Raw genomic sequence first — 21464 nt, 5'->3', positions numbered from 1 at the left:
GTTATTCAGAAAATAAGCAAAAGGAATAAAACAACAATATGTACATAACAACTGCCAAGTGGTACAGTATTTGGAATTTCAGATAGCTACATTTTTAGATATTACACATTTCTAATTTTGACAAAGTTGTTTTCATTTCAAGTTAGTGTACTGTTAGCTAGCTAGCTAACGTTATGCGTCTGATCTTACTATTTGTAGCTCAGAGCCATTTGCTTTGCTAGTTATAGCCTAATGTCAGCTAGTTAACATTGAACCTGGTTGGTTAGCTACCTGCAGATAAATGCAGGGTAGTAATGCCATGAGTTAGGATTATGGTTCATTGTTTACCTAGCTAGCTAGCTACACGTCTTAACAAAAGACTCCACTATACAAGTAACCATTTAAATAGAATATCACTGTGACAACTGTTGATAGATGTAGCTGGTAAATTCACTCTGGCTATCTACTCAGATCTCAGAGGACTCTTGTTTGAGTGTGCCAGAGCGCAGAATAACTGACGAATTTACAAATGCTCAACACCATTTGAATGTGGGCGTTGTCAGTAAACGTTGGCAAAAAAGCGTAAATTGTTGCCAGCAGCACAGTTTCAGTCACCAATGCTCTGAATAACATAAAAACAGCCTAAACATCTCTGCTAGGGCGAGTAAAATGGTCAGTGAATGGTTCTCTTACGCTAGCCAGTTAGCTTGAGTGCCTGACTGTTGTTGTTAGGACAGAACACTCAATCAACCCTTAAAGAGAAGGGTGGTGCTAATGAACGATGCTGAATGGGTGTAGACAAAGAAGAGCTCTCCAGTAGGTACCAAAACATTCAAAAGGACATTTTCTCCAAAGTGAAGTTACAAGTTTATCAACTTTCAAATCAGGATTACTTTCCCGTTGTTCCTCAACTGCAGTGTATGATATACCATTTTGTAGCTCTGTGTCTCTGCTTTTATTCAATGTAAAAAAACAACACAATATCACATATGCATCTGTTGGTCACAGATACCTTAATAAAAGGTAGGGGCGTGGATCAGAAAACCAGTCAGTATCTGGTGTGACCACCATTTTCCTCATGCAACGCGACACATCTCCTTCACATAGAGTTGATCAGGATGATTATTGTGGCCTGTGGTATACACTGACTGAGCCACCGGATTCATCAATACATACAGATGATGTGATACCGATGGCGTCTTTCAAAACTTACTGAATTAAAAACCATAGATTGATTGCAGCCTTGTCAGAAAACTGAAGGAGAGAGATGTTGCTTATAAACACGACAAGGTAACCAGGGAGAATTGTATGGTTAAACAGTACAAATACGACCTACGCAGATCGATCAAGATTGCAAGACACAGGTATAAGGATAAAGTGGAGGAGGAATTCAGCGGGTAGGACACGAGGTATGTGGCAGGGGCTTCTAAAGATCACGGATTACAAAAAGAAAGCCAGTCACGTCGCGGACACCAATGCCATCCTACCGGACGAACTAAACACCTTTTTTGCCAATGCACTGCCCTCACCCACCTGGACAAAATGAATGCATATGTGAGGACGTTGTTTGATTACAGCTCAGCCTTCAATACCACAGTGCCCTCTAAGCAAACAACAAAGTTCACGGCCCTGGTACTGAACTCCTCCCTATGCCACTAGGTCCTGGACTTCCTGATGGGCGATCCCCAGGTGGTGAAGGAAGGCAACATTACCTCCTCCACACTGATACTCAACACGGGGACCCCACAAGGGTGCGTCATGGTGAAGAAGGCCCAACAGCGACTCCTCAACCTCAGGAAGCTGAAGAAATTTGGCCTGTCACCGAGAGCCCTCAGTGTTCTACAGGAGCACCATCATGAGCATAATGTCAGGCTGCATGACAGCCTGGTACGGCAACTGCATCACTGCTGACCACAAGGCTCTACAGAGGATGGTACGCTCAGCCGAACGCAACATTTGGTGCACACCGCCTGCCCTTCAGGACACCTACATCTCTAGTGTCACAGGAAGGCCAAAAAGAGCATGAAGTACCTCAGCCCCCGAGCCACAGCCTGTTCTCCCCGCTTCCATCACTCAGACGCATGCAGTATAAGAGCGTCATAAATAAATAATAAAAGGTTAAATAAAAAATAAAAAATAATGGCAAAAACTGTCAGACTGGCCAATAGCTTCTACCCCCAGACCATCAGGCTGCTGAATACTAGGCAGCTACCTACACCTCCTGCTGCACCTTGTATGGACATTTACCCTGCTCACATCCCCCAATGGACATTTATCATTGTTACAGTTGTAAATATGTATATGTTATCATTTTTATTACTCTTGATTGGTTAGAGACGATCCAATCGCTGATGACTTTGTTTTGTACAACGCCCCTCATTTTGACATCACCACGAACGACTTCAATGATGACAGTCTCAGACAGAAATATGTAGCGATCATAGAGCAGCAGAATAATTCAGTTTGAGTCATGAGGCAACATCCGTTTTCCCTGGCATATGGAGTGCTTACTCAACCCCCCCATAGCTACGCTGTGTGCAGTGAAGGATTTTATATAGACAATGACTCGACCATCCAGTTTATATAACTTTGCATAACTCTCGGATATCACTTTGCCTTCAATAATAGCTATGACCATATCATTTCAATAAATCAAAACATGGCATGACAAACATTTACCCTCACCATGAGGTTAAGCTAGTGTAGAGCAGCATCTACTGTACTTTCCCCCACTATTATCATTCACCTTGAATCCCAACCCTGTGCAAAAAAACATTGAATGGTCAATACCATCATCCTCAGTTATTTGTGTAATACAATGAGACTACATTCATATATCCTGAGTCATTACAATGAAACTTTTCTTATTTAAATCCTCTTAAATCCATTCTTTACTGCACCTGATGCTATATGGTTTAACAACCGAGTCGTTAAAGATTGGCTTACTCCTCATGTGGGAGAACTGACAGTCCCAGTTACAGCTTTGTTCTTGAGAGAGTGGGAGTCTCTACAGGGGGAATTTAGAGAGCGAGATCCTTCCTGAGGATGTCCAGGGTGTCACTCTGTGTTTGTGTCACTGTCCTAAGGCCCACGGGCCTCTGGGTAACTACAGTGCCTTCAGAAAGTATTCACACCCTGTGACGGTTCTCATTTCCGTCACCATCTATTAGAAATTTTCACGAATTACAAGTTACTATTTATTTGTTTATTGAGCACCGGTGTGTAATGTGCAACAGAGTGCCATATGCGCGAGGTGTTGGGAGCCGGGGGAAGACAAACAGTGGGCACACAGCAAGCTGTAACATAAACAAACAAACACCACATTTCAGTGATCTCTGGTCCATTGTTAAACCAATCCCCTAATATTGTTAAGAGTCGTTATGTTGTGCTCCTTCTGTATTTGAATGTCTGTTCGCTAACTGCATTTGTTTTCAGAAGCTGAGCCGTGTACTTAGCGTGATGTGCATTCCATTTGCTTCGTCTCACTCTGGGTGTTGTAAAGGAAGTGACGGCACATTCAGCCGCTTTTTATGAAAGGGTTCCCATCACTGTTGATCATGTGAATTTCTAGAAGTAATTAATAGTCATGACGTTTGATATCATTTGGCAAAGTTGTATAACTGTTAATTAATTAAGGATAATGAGGTAACATGTAAATTGGTGAATATTGAAGTTAATGGATATGTTGGTTTGTTCCACAGTCATGGTATAAAGAACATGGCAGACACTTAAAAGAAATCCTGCTACGCCCTCCGACGGACCATCAAATCAGCAAAGCATCAATACATGATTAAGATCGAATCCTACTACACCGGCTCTATCACGGATTACAAAGGGAAAACCAGCCACAGATTCCCAATGACACAAGCCTACCAGACGAGCTAAATGCCTTCTATGATCACTTTGAGGCAAGCAACACTGAACCATGTGTGAGCACCGGCTGTTCCAGATGACTTTGTGATCACACTCTCCATAGCCGAAGAAAGACCTTTAAAACAGGTTAACATTCACAAGACGGAATACCAGGAATGCGCTGACCGTACTCAGAGAATGCGCTGACCAGATGGCAAGTGGTGTCACTGACATTTTCAACCTCTCCCATTTTGTTTCAAGCAGACCACCATAGTCCCTGTGCCCAAGAACGCAAAAGGTAACCTTTCTAAATGACTATCGCCCTGTAGCACTCACATCTGTAGCCATGAAATACTTTGAAAGGCTGGTCATGGCTCACATCAGCACCATCATCCCAAACACCCTGGAACTACTTCAATTCGCATACTGCCCCAATAGATCCACAGATGACGCAATCTCTATTGCATTCCACACTTCCCTTTCCCACTTGGACAAAAGGAACACCTATGTGAGAATGCTGTTCCTTGACTACAGTTCAGCGTTCAACACCACAGTGCCCTCGAAGCTCAACACTAAGCTAAGGTCCCTGGGACTGAACACCTCCCTCTGAAACTGAATCCTGGACTTCCTGATGGCCCGCCCCCAGGTGGTGAGGGTAGGCAACAACACATCCGCCACGCTGACCCTGAACACGGGGGCCCCTCAGGGGTGCGTGATTAGTCCCCTCTTGTACTCCCTGTTCACAACACGACTCCAACACCATCATTAACTTTGTCGACAACACGACGCAGGTAGGCCTGATCACCGACACCGATGAGACAGCCTATAGGGAGGAGGTCAGAGACCTGGCAGTGTGGTGCTAGGACAACAAACTCTCCCTCAACGTCAGTAAGACAAAGGAGCTGATCACCGAGCACACCTCCATTCACATTGATGGGGCTGTATTAGAGTGGGTTGAGAGCTTCAAGTTCCTCAGTGTCCACATCACCAAGGATCTATCATGGTCCAAACACACCAACACAGTCGTGAAGAGGGCACTACAATGCCTCATCCCCCTCAGGAGGTTGAAAAGATTTGGCATGGGTCCTCAGATTCTCATAAAGCTCTACAGCTGCACCACCGAGAGCATCTTGACTGGCTACATCACCGCTTGGTATGGCAACTGCTTGGCATCTGACCACAAGGCACTACAGAGCGTAGTTCGTACGGCCCAGTACATCACTGGGGCTGGGCTCCCTGCCATCCATTACCTCTATACCAGGCAGTGTCAGAGGAAGACTCCAGCCACGCAAGCCACAGACTGTTTTCTTTGCTACTGCACGGCAAGCGGTACCAAGTCTGGAACCAACAGGACCCTGAATAGCTTCTACCCCCAAGCCATAAGACTTCTAAACAAGACTGCTAAATAGCTATTCAAATGGATGCCTACATTTACCCCTTTTTTTTAACAACTCTGTTGCACTGACTCTATGCACACACACTGGACTCTACCCACACACACTTATAATGACAGCGCCACAGCCAAATGACTGCAATGGAAACACAATCTGGCATACAACAACATATTTCCCGCTCCCGCTGGAGTGGAATTGCCCACATGGCATACTGCAGTCGGCAAATCACGTTTCAATGGATACGCTACTACCCGTGACTCATACTGTGTGTTTTACATGTTAAATTAAGTTATATTTTTGTGCAGCATTAAATCAGAGAGAGGACCCTCATGTGCATCCATCAGAGGAGAGTACTGTATATGTGCATTTTCTACATACGCAGTATCAAAGAGCTCAGTGTTTGTGTGTGTGCTTAATTGCTCTTGCTTTAGCATTCTCATGTATAAGTGAAGCTGGAGCCACTATGTTAGTGTTTGTAAGCATCTGCTCTACTCTCTCTGCGTGCATTAGCCTGGAGCATTACGCTGTGGAATGAGTCCGCCGGTCAGAGCTGTGTCTGTCTGATGTGTTCATCTGCGTTGTGTTAAATGAAAATCTATATGATCCGCCATCATATGGGCTACCCACCATGTGGATAGGAGCATGTGTTGGTACATTAGCCAGAGGCATGTACTTATGTTTTTGTACAGTATTAGTCAATAGAGGTGATTATAATTGTAATTACACAGCACCATGTGTAATTGTGTGTGTCCGCCCAGAGGACGTCCTTCTGTTGACATCCGCGTCACACGTAACCAGCTGTGCTGAGGCCTCACGCCAAATCCCTGGATTACAGAGAGCGAGAGAGACGGCAAAGCTTCTTAGTTTTACCCTGTTGATCATCATCATTGAACCGGACACACACACCCACTTCTGCATTCCTCCTCTCCAGTCTTTCTTCCATTCACATAGGCCTATGCACTCCTGTGATCCCTCTCTATCAGCAGCACACGGGTGGTAATCGGACTAAAATGGCACTACGGAATTGTGTTTGCAGAACCAATTAACAAATGACAATTTCCTGATCCAGCATCTTCAGGAGAGTGGGGGAACAAGGGGGACACCAGTGTCCGTCACACCAAATTATGTGTGGGTATCAACGCCAAAGTCTGTGTGTGGACATGGAATACATCCGTCACATAGTATCAGACGCTTGGATGTCAGACCAGCCCAGGCTGCGGAATAACACACGCACGGTGCACGCACGCAGACATACACACACTCGTGTGTCCCTGGCTTCCTCACCTACAGTGCATTCGGAAAGTATTCAGACACCTTGATTTTTTTCCCACATGTTGTTACATTACAGCCTTATTCTAAAATGAATGAAACTAATTGTTTTCCTCGTCGATCTACACACAATACCCCATAATGACAAAGTGAAAACAGATAAAAAAACAGATATATTTTATTTGCATAAGTATTCAGACCCTTCGCTATGAGACTTAAAATTGAGCTCAGGTGCATCTTGTTTCCATTGATCATCCTTGACATGTTTCTACAACTTGATTGGAGTCCACCTGTGGTAAATTAAATTGATTGGACATGATTTGGAAAGGCACACACCTGTTTATATAAGGTCCCACAGTTGACAGTGCACGTCAGAGAAAAAACCAAGCCATGAGGTCGAAGGAATTGTCCAAGGAGCTCCGAGACAGGATTGTGTCGAGGCACAGATCTGGGGAAGGGTACCAGAACATTTCTGCAGCATTGAAGGTCCCCAAGAACACAGTGGCCTCCATCATTCTTAAATGGAAGAAGTTTGGAACCCCCAAGACTCTTCCTAGAGCTGGCCGCCCGGCCAAACTGTACAATCGGAGGAGAAGGCCCTTGGTCAGGGAGGTGACCAAGAACCCGATGGTCACTCTGACAGGGCTCCAGAATTCCTCTGTGGAGATGGGAGAACTTTGCAGAAGGACAACCATCTCTGCAGCTCTCAAATAAATCAGACCTTTATGGTAGTGGCCAGACAGAAGCCACTTCTCAGTAAAAAAAACTTGACTTCAGAAATAGGTTCAGACTGAACATTACTCACTCAGTTTTGAGTTCGATAGTATTTCCAGGTTCTGCTGTGTTTCTTCTGCAGGTTTTGTTTGTTAGAAGTTTTTTTTCTTGATAATCCTTGGTAGTAAGGTTTGGATGTTGAGGTTAGAATCCGGTACCCTTCCCCACAGATCTGGGGAAGAGTACCAAAACATTTCTTCAGCTTTTTTTATTTATTTTAACCTTTATTTAACTAGTCAAGAACAAATTCTTATTTACAATGACAGCCTAGGAACAGTAGGTTAACTGCCTTGTTCAGGGGCAGAACGACAGATTTTTACCTTGTCAGCTCAGGGATTCGATCTAGCAACTTTTCGGTTACTGGCCCAATGCTCTAACCACTAGGCTGCCTGCCGCGCGCTTGGAGTTTGCCAAAAGTCACCTAAAGGACACTAACCATGAGAAACAAGATTCTCTGGTCTGATGAAACCAAAATTGAACTCTTTGATCTGAATGCCAAGCGTTAAACCTGGCACCATTCCTACGGTGAAGCATGGCGGTGGCAGCATCATGCTGTGGGATGTTTTTCAGTGGCAGGGACTGGGAGACTAGTCAGGATCGAGGGAAAGATGAACGGAGCAAAGTACAGAGAGATCCTTTTTTAATTTTTACCCCTTTTTCTCCCCAATTTCGTGATATTCAGTTGGTAGTTACAGTGTTGTCCCATCGCTGCAACACCCGTAAACTCGGGAGAGGCGAAGGTCAAGAGTCATGTGTCCTCCGAAACACAACCCTGACAAGACGCACTGCTTCTTGACACACTTCTCGTTCAACCCGGAAGCCAGCCACACCAATGTGTTGGAGGAAACACCGTACAACTGGCAACCGAAGTCAGTGTGCATCCGCTCCGGCCCACCACAAGGAGTTGTTAGAGCGAGATGGGACAAGGACATCCCGGCCAGCCAAACCCTCGCCTAACCCGGATGACGCTGGGACAATTGTGCGCCACCTCATGGGTCTCCCTGGCGGCTGGCTGCGACACAGCCTGGGATCAAACCCAGGTCTGTAGTGACACCTCAAGCATTGCGATGCAGTGCCTTAGACCGTTGCGCCACTCGGGAGGCCTAGAGAGAGATCCTTGATGAAAACCTGCTCCAGAGCGCTCAGGACCTCAGACTGAAGTGAAGGTTCACCTTCCAACGGGACAACGACCCTAAGCACACAGCCAAGACAACGCAGGAGTGGCTTCGGGACAAGTCTCTGAATGTCCTTGAGTGGCCCAGCCAGAGCCCGAACATCTATGGAGAAACCTGAAAATAGCTGTGCAGCGACGCTCCCCATTCAACCTGACAGAGCTTGAGAGCATCTGTGGCGATGAATGGGAGAAATTCCCCAAATACAGGTGTGCCAAGCTTTTAGCATCATACCCAAGAAGATGAGGCTGTAATCTCTGCCAAAGGTGTTTCAACAAAGTACTGAGTAAAGGGTCTGAATACTTATAGAAATGTTATATTTCAGTGTTTTATTTTTAATACATTTGCAAAAAAAATCTAAAAAACTGATTTTGCTTTGTCATTATGGGGTATTGTGTGTGGATTAATGACAAATAAACAATTTAATCAATTTTAGAATAAGAATGTAATGTAACAAAATGTGGAAAAAGTCAAGATGTATGAATACTTTCCAAATGCACTGTATGCGCTCATAGATTCCTCACCACAGCTGTTAGCCTCAAAGTGGCTGCGTGTTTGGGCCATGGTTTACAGCATGACAGCCTAGTGCCAAGCAAAGACGGACTTGGGTATACACTCAGGTCAAGGCTATGGTAGCCTCAATTGATTCCACGCTCCCTGCACGACACGTGGGAATGAGACCTGGGAGTTTGGTAATGCAAGACTAAGGCCATGGGACTCTACCGTGTGATGTCAGGTGGTGACATACTGTATGCCTAGAGTGTAAGGATTTAAGTGTATCAGAAAACAAAGACAGACATGACATACTTATTTATGAGTAAGATACAACTTTTCTCATTTCTATTACAAAATATAGCCTTTAGTGGACTATCACATATCTGATGATGCTGTGTAGGATATGGTAATCGAAATCTTGGTGGTAATCTTAAACCTGAATAGCCATGTCTTCATAGCACAAGTATTCTATGACAACATCAGTGGATGATGCCAGAGCAGCACTTTAGGATAATGTAATAAAATTACTCAGGTTTCTCCATCCCGACGTAACGACCATGTAATGACACTGATGCCTCTATTCCTCCGGCATATTTTGCCCGATGCAGAAACATAATCGTGACAGTGCACAGGTCAGTGTGAACGTGAGTCACAGTCGCAGACACCATGGTTTGGGACTGTTGCCAAGGTATCTGTTACCGAGTGTCCAGGGCAACATGCCTGGCAGGTGCCTGTGTGTGAGGAGCGGAGAGCTTGACGACGGTGACATGGCTCACCCCTTGGTTAAGGCTGTTACGGTGAGCATAATCCCGCCAAGAGTCATGAAGGCAGTCAAATTCCATGTGACCATTTAGTCACGGTAATTAGGATTCTCCAAGCTCTGATGGTCATTAGTAGCCTACCAAACCTGCTAACTGCCTGGTACTCCGTGTAATCGGTGCTGTACTGCACCGCTGTAACTCTGCGTGACTGATAACTCTCTGATCTTGATCAAAAAACAATACACTAATATTGCAGTTAGCCATGACAGCCTTTATAATAGAACGCTTGTGACCACACACACACACACATCTAAATATGTCCCTTCGGGAAAAAAATCTTAAGTAGAAATACAATGAAACAAACAGGCATTCCATTTTTGCTCTATTATAGTGGCCACTATAGTAGACATCGATCAAGTGCACAAGGCAACATGTGTGCAAAAATAACGTTCACTGAGTAAAAACAATGCAATAATCCCCCCACACTCACACGTGTTACTGTCAAGTTCAACACAACAAAAACAATATCTTTGGGCTACACTGCACATTATTACATTGTACACTTTCTGCCTGTGGACATCTGTTCTACAATGTGCCAGCAGAGCATGATACCATTGGTTGGCATAATTGATCTCTTTCAGGCAGAGAGTACACCTGGCATACCCCTTTTATCCACTGTATTGAAAAAGTGAGAAAGATGGAAAGTGGCATCCAGTCTATTTTGGATTCAAAACAATACATTTCGCGAAAGGTGACTAGTTTGCATCCCTGGGACATTCGCACTTATAGCCTACTGCTGTATGCACATTGCTGTGCTTATAATGTGAAGAAATAGCCTAATAGTTTATCAAATTTTAAGCTAAACGTTCTCATCTGTTGCGTCAGGCTCATTGCTTAAAACAGTTTGTTTTATGCTGGTGTTGTGTTCATTTGGGATCTATCGCATCCCACAACTGTCCCGGACTATGTTTGGAATATTTATTTGTCCCACAGAATAGGTCAACTTTTGTACTATGGGGGATAGTAGATTGACATAAACTAGTGCTTTTGCTGTTCGTTAGGCCTACTCATCTTGTTGGCTGACGAAAAGTAAATGTGGACAGTTCTTCCAATATCTTCAATATGCGTCTCAGGAATTGGATAAGGATAATCAAGGTTTCATAATTATTGGCACTCCTCATTTAGTACTTAGTGCTACCACCTCTAGCAAGGATAACAGCATGGAGTCTTTTCCTGTAATGTTTGACAAGGTTAAGGAACACCTTTGGAGGGATTTTGGACCATTCCTCTATGCAGATCCTTTCAAGATCCTTCACATTCTTGGGTTTGCGCTTATCAACTGCCCTCTTCAACTCAGCGCACAGGTTTTTGATTGGATTGAGGTCCGGCGACTGAGATGGCCATGGCAGAACATTGGTTCTGTGACAACAAAATCATTTCTGTGTGGATCTTGAGGTATGTTTTGGGTCATTGTCTTGTTGGAAAGTCCACCTACGGCCAAGTCCCAGCCTTCTGGCATAGGCAACCAGATTGTGAGCCAAAATTGCCTGATACTTGGTAAAATTCATTATGCCATCAATCTTAACCAGTGCCCCTGGACATCTGGAATTAAAACAGCACCAAAACATCTTTGACCCACCACCATATTTCACTGTGGGTATGAGGTGCCTCTCCTCGAATGCATCTCTGTCAAATGCATTTGCGTCCTCTACCAGTGAGGTTTTCAACTGTTCCGTATCTTTAAAAAAATATCAAAAATTACCCTGACAGTGCTCAGTGATATATTCAATCGTTTGTGGATCTTCTTGTAGTCATTAACAGATTTATGAAGGTCTATGGCCATCTGTCTCTTTTGAACTGCCAGTTCTTTTGTTTTCTTAATGGTGTTGGATGACAAAAGGGATATTTGTATTTTGTATTTATTATGGATCCCTATTAGCTGCTGCCAAAGCAGCAGCTACTCTTCCTGGGGTCCAGCAAAATTAAGGCAGTTTATACAATTTTAAAACAATACAATACATTCACAGAGTTCACAACACACTGTGTGCCCTCAGGCCCCTACTCCACCACTACCACATATCTACAGTATTAAATCCATGTGTATGTATAATGCGTATGTTATCGTGTGTGTGTGTGTGTGTGTGTGTGTGTGTGTGTGTGTGTGTGTGTATGCATGTGTCTGTGGCAATGTTTGTGTTGCTTCACAGTCCCCTCTGTTCTATAAGGCGTTTTTTTAATCTGTTTTTTAAATCTAATTTTACTGCTTGCGTCAGTTACTTGATGTGGAATAGAGTTCCATGTAGTCATGGCTGTGTGCCAGTAGTTTGGACAGACAGCTCGGTGCATTCAACATGTCAATACCTCTCATAAATAAAAGTAGTGATGAAGTCAATCTCTCCTCCACGTTCAGCCAGGAAAGATTGACACGCATATTATTAATATTAGCCAGCGTGTTACCTCATTTTTATACACTAGTGAAACAGGAAGTGATGTAACGGCTCAATATAGTTCCTTAAGACTTACATAAACTTAAATAAGTGGAATTTAATTCCTGATTTAATTTTGGTAGTTGTTATTTACAATAATCTTTAAGGATGCCATTAATTGTGAAACCTTGATTTGGAGGAGATTGATTTTTAATTAAATCAATAAATAATTTTGGTGGGTTCTATTGAAACAATAAAGTACAGTATTTCTCACATGTTAGTGTTTTGATGGTTTATATTTTGTGCATTGCCAGTCAGGGGTGCCAGTAATTTTGGAACCCACTGTCGCATAGCCAGTTCTGGGCCTAACATAAGGACAACTCAGAGTATGCTATTCTATTCTCCTGAAATAGACTAGATTTTCTTAATATCATGTTTCTTTAGACCCGTCTAAAATAATTGATGGATTTATTGTGATGGTATAGGCTACATTACATGGATTTATTTGACTTTTTAAAATGTAGATGTTCCAAAGGTTTGCATCAGTGGCTTGTAGGCTATGCGTAGAAGACAGGAGATGCTAAATGTGTTTATGTTAATTAACAGTCAATTACTGCGAGACTGGCAGATATTTGCTTGACAATCACCGTCTGACAAAATGGCATGACCGCCACAGCCCTACCCTTGGTTATCTAACACTTGTCATACTGTAGCAGCACAACCCTTCCGGCTGTTTTGTCAGGTCAGGTGTATTTGAAGATGAGGGGAGCTGGTAAGGAGGAACCAAAGACCTCTTACTAAGACACAGGCATGTGACCACCTCATGCTAAACACCACAGGTTCATTGTGGAGCTGTGTTTTGCCTTCAAATACAGTAGGTTATAGGTTAAAATGTAGGTTAATATACGTACAGTCCATTAAGTACAGTAAGAGTCAGTTGTTGGGCCTAGCAAAATGAGGGGGTGAACACTTGAAGTCAAGTGTTATTGGATGATTGTGTGAGGTCAACATGTAAAGCTTTAGTCGGTGAAGAATACAATGACATTCCTTCTTCAACCACCCTACTCACAGATGTAAAATTAACCAGAGACTTTGATGTGCTTGGGATGCCCAGCTGCCCACACAAAATACTTCTTGGCCTAATCCAAGATACCGCACAGATTACACCAATGAGAGTTGATTGCGGGTTTTTTCGTAACGCAGAGGAAATAGCAACATTAGGTGCCTCTACCAGCTTTGGCGGTTGGCCAGAGTACAAATTAAACACCACATGGGTAAACAGCTTTTTTCTGACTCGGTCTTGTCCTCGTCTTCTCCTGGCGCATTTATTTGCAAACTGGCTGTGAAATGTAAGCAAAAAAATTATGTAACCATGTTCTTAACCCCCTGACAACGGGGAGGCTATATCTGGGTTGCTGAACAAACACTAGTATTAGTGGAAACGGTGTGCAAAGCATTTAACTTAACAAGCCTTCTGTTCTCTAGAAAACACCCATTTGACCCTCTTTGATTAGAAAGAGAGTTCTGTTGCAGAGCTTGTTGAAGGAATAAAGCAGTGTGGAATATATGAAGAGATACATTCTACAAGAATGCTGTTGGACCATGCCTCAACATTACAATTGCATCTGATCAATTGCACCAGGATGTTATTGTTGGCTGCATTGACGTAACACACAAACTGGATTTTCCAGTGTCTTCCTGGACTAGACTTACAGGGTTTTGTTGACGCTCTGGTCTTTGTACAGTACCATCTTCGGGTCTACAATAGCCTTTGTAGGTCAGAACAAGAGGAGAGCTCTGAGCAGTGTCCCCTTTCACCCTAGGGAGTTGCAGTTCGACTACCTTTAAACTAACACACACACAGACGCAAATACACGCACGTACAATTGCGCACGTACAATTGCGCACGCACACAGCACACACATTTTGAGCTGACTGGTGGTAGTTTGAGCCCCTTTAAACTTTAACACGCACACGTCCTTACACATGCACTCACCCACACACATACAGATCGTGATGGTCGAAGGTGCCCACTAGGGCAGTAGTCGGAGCAGTGGGATTTGATACAGGCACATCAAACATAGAGTTTGAATAAAGTAAGAGTACATTAACAGTCTGGTGTCCACCGCAAACACAGGACTTACAACAGTAGGGGATAGACTGTCTCTTTGTGACTGGCAGCATGACAGGGAGAAATCAAAGGGTTTTCTAGGCTCGAACGTTGTACTGAAAGTGGATGTGCATTACCCAGTAATAGAGAAGATAGACAAATTGTGTATAGGCATCCATTTGAGTGCATACATTCATCAGAGAGAGTGGCTGCTTATTTCAGCCCTTTCCTTGATACCACTATCTCTGTGTTGCCATACAGGTGAAAAGGGGATAGTTATATAATCAATAACATATGGTCGGCATTCCAAATGGCACCCTATTCACTATATAGTGCACTACTTTTGACCTGAGCCCTATGGGCCCTGGTCAAAAATAGTGCACCATGTAGGGAATAGGGTGCCATTTGGGACACAGCTGATTGTTCATACTTTGGGCTTTGTGGGATTGTCTCACACCCACAGAAATAAGTCGAACATATTATAACACATCTCTATGGTCTCACCACTCACATGTGGATTGACTCAGTGCTGTTACACAATAACCGCTCTCTCTCGCCTGCTTATCGTGACACTCAAACTCCCACACAAAACTCCAACAATGAGAAGCACTGCCCGCCTCCCTGCCTGCTGCCTGGAATGATGGAGATACCAGTGCCTACACATACTTACAGCACACAGACACACATTATGGCACAATGTTTTCAGATTTCAACATTGCAACTGCTGCCGTGTTGCTTGACAGTTAATGTCAAAACAAGCAATCTGTAACAGGCTAATTATATATTGGGTTTTGATGCGCAATGCTCTTATGGACATGATTTCTTCCACGTCTAATGAATTAGTAAATCTTGCCATAGAACGGCCAGGAGCAACAACAAAAATAACTTACCCCATGTCTGCAGGCTTGTTCATTGAGCACTTTGACCCAAGCCCTCTGCCAATGTTCCCGGAAACACTTGAAGGAGAACAGTGACGTGAGCAGACCCTTCACCCCGGCCTGGGACGCTGCTCCTCCTCGATCTCGTCCGAGCCAGAGCTTGAACAGGGTGCCCCACACACCCCCAGCCTGAGTCCGGTGGGAGAGGGTGATAGGTGGGAGTAGGCTGGATGTGGCACCCCAGCCCTGGGTGAGTGACTTGGGGCTCCTGGGGCGTAGTACGGCCAGGGAGTACTGGACCAGCCAGGCCAACACGATGAGTAGGGAGGCCAGGAAAAGACCCACCAGGCACAGCCAGTTGATGTACTGGAGCATCTCCATCATCATGCAGACCTTCTTGGGCTTCTCATATCATCAGACTGGAGGATTAAGTTTGGGTCTTCTTTTGTATGCCTATAGGGGTGGAGGGCCAGAGAACAGTCATTCATGAGTCATTTAGGTCTACATATTTCAAGAGCATATTTATTAATAATCTATTAAGAAATATTCAAGAAGGATTGGATGAATTAGGTTGGTCATTTGAAATGAACTCCGCCTGAATAGATCTAGCCATGACAAGAATCACACGTTTGATTTGTAATGCATGAAAACTGTAATTACAACTGTGCGTTACTAAAATGCTGTGCACGTATGGCAGTATAGGCTGTAGTCACATGCAAAACGCTGCATGTGCGTTTGCAGGCACATTGCGTCGTCATATCAAAAGGTTGCCATATTTAGTAACACCACATGCATTACGTAACTCTACAGTAGAATAAACCATGCATAAATAAAACAAATGCTGGTGCTATATTATTGCTCTTGATTGAAGAGTGAGTGTATCCTATTGCAATAGCCTTTAAAATAGTAAAACACGGAATTAGCCTACAGTGTAATTCACGAAAGGTCGGATCTGACAGCGCCACCATTTAAGTCAGTGGAGGCAGCGACAGCAAGAAATCGGTAACAGCGGGATACATTGTGTCCGTCATCCGAATGTGCTTCTGTTGTCATGATCAGCGGTTGTGCCGTTTCCCGATCAACGTGCAACTGCTATTTATATCCTCAATAAGTTGCATGATTGGATATCAACTGGTTTATAGCCTGCATGCCCTCCGATCATCTGATCCAGTACAAATTCGGCAATGGTACGCTATTGCGCAGGAACTGATAAACTGTCAAGTCGCACAAACAGCGCGTGCACAACCACTCTGAACCATATATTTAAAGGGCCAACCAACATTTTATTTTTCGGCAAGTCCTCCTTGGGCGCGCACCAATGATGTATATCAACCCGGGATTGCTTTTGCTGCTATTGGCCATTTCATTGGATAAAACAATTCCTAAGAAGACCCACTTCTATCTGGAATTTTATTCCTCATCATTTCTTCTCTACTTTTGGTGGCCTTAACTTCATGTTGTTTTTCAATTATAATGTTGACAAAGTTCCAGTGAAACTTTCTGCTTTTCATCGGCAGGTTTTCTTGTCATGGTCCTTAATTTATAAACACAATTTTTCTCCACACAGATATTATATATGGAATAATCGGGATATATTGTATAAAAATACTTATTTCTTTTTAGAATATTGGTTCCGAAATAATATCCTATTGGTGAGCCAACTGGTAAATAATATCCTATTGGTGAGCCAACTGGTAAATAATATCCTATTGGTGAGCCAACTGGTAAATAATATCCTATTGGTGAGCCAACTGGTAAATAATATCCTATTGGTGAGCCAACTGGTAAATAATATCCTATTGGTGAGCCAACTGGTAAATAATATCCTATTGGTGAGCCAACTGGTAAATAATATCCTATTGGTGAGCCAACTGGTAAATAATATCCTATTGGTGAGCCAACTGGTAAATGCAGAGGGTCTTTTACTCAGTTATAAGGAATTCTTATCACTTTACAAGGTCCCTGTAACACCTAAAGATTTTGCAATTGTTTTAGATGCCATTCCCTCAGGTGTTGCTTTATTATTCAGGAACATGTCAAGACCTGACCCTCAGAGCCTACCTTCTATTGACCCTGTTGACTCATCAGTAGGAAAGATTTGTTTCTCTTTTGGTCTATTCAACAACAGAGCGATATGAACCTTGTTTCAGCAGGATGTTGTATCTATACCTTACGTCATGCCTTATTGGAATGGATTTATTGATAATATCTGTTGGGAAAAAGTTTGGATGTTGCCACACACATACCTACTTGTTAACAAAATTAAGGAAGTTTCCTTTAAAATGATTCATAAATATTATCCTGACAACCACCATATGAAGAAGTTTAAGGAAAACATAAACTCAAATTGCTACTTTTGGAATGACCACCCAGAAACAGTGTTGAATCTTTTTTGGCATTGTATTCATGTAAGAAAACTGTGGCAAGACATCAGTAGATTTATAATTGAACACTTTTATGAAGGTCTTACACTATTGTGGAGAGATGTGCTGCTTGGATTCTTTACCTACGATAAGAATAAGCTGAAACATTTTTATGTAATTAATTTCATTATTCTTTTGGCCAAATTTCATATTCACAAATGTAAATTTACAAACAAAAAAACATATTTTCTTAACCTACAAAAAGAAATTGAACTGTATTTTAAGACAATTAAATACTCTACTAACAAAAAAGCTGTTAGAATTATAAGTGTATGTATGTCCCTTAAGGTCTTTGTGTAATGTGATATTGTACCCCCTAGCTCAATTGTCCATTGTATATAATCTATAAACACTTGTGTTCCCTCATGTACTCTCTGTATTGATTTGTCGTTAATAACATAAAAATTTTTAATTAAAATAAATACTATTGGCCATTTCAAGACATTTCAAAGCTGCCGGTCGGCCATATTGGCACTTCCCAGTAGACGCAGGCCTCCATACGGAATGAATGGAATTCTACAGTATTTCAATTACATGTTTCAAGGACATGCATTTATGTATTTTTTGTTGTTGTAGTGGGGACAGTAACATTAGTCATCTTTAAAATGATACTCCAAGGAAAATGTTTTTATATATATTTGTTGGTGTATGTTTAGCTCACATTGTATACCTTAAAAGTAGCCCATACATTAAGTTGTTTGTAAGATAATAAATATGGCAAAAAATGAATGTAGACATTAATAAATGCATTTCGATAACTTCCAAAATATTTTTTACAATGGGGAAGTGCCAAGATGGAGTAAATTACTGTAAAAATTCAGAACAAAATGAGAACTGGTCTTTTATTGGTCCATGTTATGTCCATATAATTAGAATGCTTCATCTTCAGATCAGTGTGCCTTGACCGGAACCTGCACTGTTTTACGGTTGTCCTGGCAGCAACAATCAAATGCCCCAACACCGAGAGACAATGACGAAATATGATAGCCTACTGACATGGTTACTGGCACATGATAACATGATACATTATCACCTTTTCTTCCTGGTGGACAGTGGTGTGTATTCATGGATGACAAGAGAAGCCAGGCTTCCCCAAAAGATTGACCAAGAAAAAAAAAAAAGATATATATATATACAGTTGAAGTCGGAAGTTTACATACACCTTAGCCAAATACATTTAAACTCAGTTTTTCACAATTCCTGACATTTAATCCTAGTAAAAATTCCCTGTCTTAGGTCAGTTAGGATCACCACTTTATTTTAAGAATATGAAATGTTAGAATAATAGTAGCAAGAATGATTTATTTCAGATGTTATTTCTTTCATCACATTCCCTATGGGTCAGAAGTTTAAATACACTCAATTAGTATTTGGTAGCATTGCTTTTAAATTGTTTAACTTGGGTCAAACGTTTCGGGTAGCCTTCCACAAGCTTCCCACAATAAGTTTGGTGAATTTTGGCCCATTCCTCCTGACAGAGCTGTTGTAACTGAGTCAGGTTTGTAGCTGAGTCAGGCTGAGCGGCCTTTCAGGTTATGTCGATATAGGACTCGTTTTACTGTGGATATAGATACTTTTATACCCGTTTCCTCCAGCATCTTCACAAGGTCCTTTGCTGTTGTTCTGGGATTGATTTGCACTTTTCGCACCAAAGTACGTTCATCTCTAGGAGACAGAACGCGTCTCCTTCCTGAGCAGTATGACGGCTGCGTGGTCCCATGGTGTTTATACTTGCGTACTATTGTTTGTATAGATGAACGTGGTACCTTCAGGCGTTTGGAAATTGCTCCCAAGGATGGGCCAGTCTTGTGGAGGTCTACAATTCTATTCTTGGCTGATTTCTTTTGATTTTCCCATGATGTCAAGCAAAGAGGCACTGATTTTGAAGGTAGGCCTTGAAATACATCCACAGGTACACCTCCAATTGACACAAATGATGTCCATTAGCCTATCAGAAGCTTCTAAAGCCATGACATCATTTTCTGCAATTTTCCAAGGACAGTCAATTTAGTGTATGTAAACTTCTGACCCACTGGAATTGTGATATAGTGAATTATTAGTGAAATAATCTGTCTGTAAACAATTGTTGGAAAAATTACTTGTGTCATGCACAAAGTAGATGTCCTAAACAACTTGCCAAAACTATAGTTTGTTAACAAGAAATTTGTGGAGTGGTTGATAAACGAGTTTTAATGACTCCAATCTAAGTGTATTTAATCTTCCGACTTCAACTGTAGGTTGTCATATGGCTTTTTTTCAGGCTTCCTCAGTGATTTTACCCACGCACCGCTACTGCTGGTGGAAGGATTGGAACTTTCCATGGCATTCAGCCATTGTCAGCCATATGCGCACATTTTATAGAAATTAAGGCTTGTACAAGAATATGTGTAACATGTTTTAACGGAGGAGAATATAGCGATCCCGTTATGCCAGTCATAAATTGACAACACAACAACCTGATAATAATGCAAACTAACTAAAGTATTACCAGAGGAGAGGAAAAATTCGCACCTACTGCTGCTCATACAGTCCAACAGTAAGTGCAGTGGCGGATTTAGGCATAGGCGACATGGGCAGCCGCCCAGGGCAGCATCTTACCGGGGGCGGCATGGGGCACCCGCACAAAATAAATTAAATAAACAAATTTAAATAAATATTCAGAATGGTGACATTTGCGCAATCCGTTTTCTATCGCTCATTTGCAAGTCACATCAATGATATCATGTCACCGTGTGGGACTGTGGGTCAATTAACCTGGTCGGAGTGGGCGCCCTGATTCTAGTTTGTGAGCTAGGCAGCCTACTGCCTGGGAAGGTCTCCCACTCAGGTCCTCAGGTCTCCCCACTGGAAGCCCGAGGTAGGGGGACCGCTAACAAAGGTGCGCTAACAAATAGCGCACCTCTAAATTTGTACAGTACTGATGCAATTAGTAATTCAATTAGTTGTGCAATTTACTTTGTGTGTTTCTTGTTTGAAGTGCAATAGTGTAATAATCAGGTTCTCTTCCTTATAAGTGTGTTATTCTATTTGTGTGATATAGGATTTGTGAAATGTAGTTTTATTTGTGTGTTTTTTGTTAGCAATAGGGTAAGTGTAATTATTAGATTATCTTATCAATTTGTATTTATATACTACAATTTGTTTCTATTTGTCTTTGTTACTTCTTTTTGATATTTATGAGTGTTATTTTTGTAGATATATTCATATTTATATAGTTTTAAATGTTATGATTATTTATTTGTGCTGTTCCAAATGTCTAAATAAAAATTACAGTTAGTGTAGAATGGTGCTTTTTTGGGGGGGGGGGGTTGGGGGCGCGCTGCAGGGGGGGGGGGGGGGGGGGGGTCGCCCAGGGAGCCATACAAGCTACAACCGCCACTGAGTAAGTGTCATTGTATACAACGACATCGGATTTACGATACATTCAGAAACGAAGAAGAAGAGTTACAGCAAACTTCCGTGTTACCCTGTAATGCGTCCGTCTGAAACTGATTAAAACCCATTTTCGATCTAAATGAAGAGGTCTAATTTTGATAGATTGTGAAACCAATTACGTGAGAAATAATTGTGAAGAGAGTTGTCACATTAATAATAACCTTACCAGGGTTTTAGAAGTTCACATAACCGGAAGTAGACGTGGAACTTCGGTTGTCCCCATAGAGAATGATAAAGGCATCTAGTAGCTAAAAGATAATTTCCACCATTTTAATGTAGTCAACTGGGTGGTATTTCCAACTTCATTGGCTGATCCTTCCTGATGACCATGTTGGAGTCATGTCCAACCGGGTCATCAGGAGGGATCAGCCAATTGTGAAGAAGAACATTGACTACTTCAAAATGGAGATTGCCTCAATAGCGCTGCTTGTGCGCTCACAGACGCCATAATAATAGTACATAGCGATGCACTCTCTAGCATTCTCTATGGTTGTCC

At 42.4% G+C, this 21464-nt stretch overlaps 1 protein-coding gene across 2 annotated transcripts in view; it reads right to left on the bottom strand.

Moving 5' to 3' along the window:
• Nucleotides 1-16341, bottom strand: part of c2cd2l (c2cd2 like) — a 44840-nt gene extending 28499 nt beyond the window's left edge. Inside the window, exons 1-2 of one of the 2 annotated variants that reach the window (XM_014195812.3) lie at nucleotides 16039-16341; nucleotides 15123-15563 (exon numbers count right to left, since the gene is read on the bottom strand). In XM_014195812.3, the coding sequence (XP_014051287.3) occupies nucleotides 15123-15497 (375 nt within the window). In that variant the 5' untranslated portion in view covers nucleotides 15498-15563; nucleotides 16039-16341. The remainder of the gene's footprint in view (nucleotides 1-15122; nucleotides 15564-16038) is intronic. The other variant, XM_014195813.3, reaches the window with a different exon arrangement.
• Between the last annotated feature and the right edge of the window lie 5123 nt (nucleotides 16342-21464).

This window comes from Salmo salar, chromosome 04 (assembly GCF_965601325.2).
Source record: "Salmo salar chromosome 04, fSalSal1, whole genome shotgun sequence".
Classification (NCBI taxonomy): Eukaryota; Metazoa; Chordata; class Actinopteri; order Salmoniformes; family Salmonidae; genus Salmo; species Salmo salar.
Note: the sequence above shows the minus strand (reverse complement) of the source record. Positions and strands in the feature narration are given on the sequence as shown.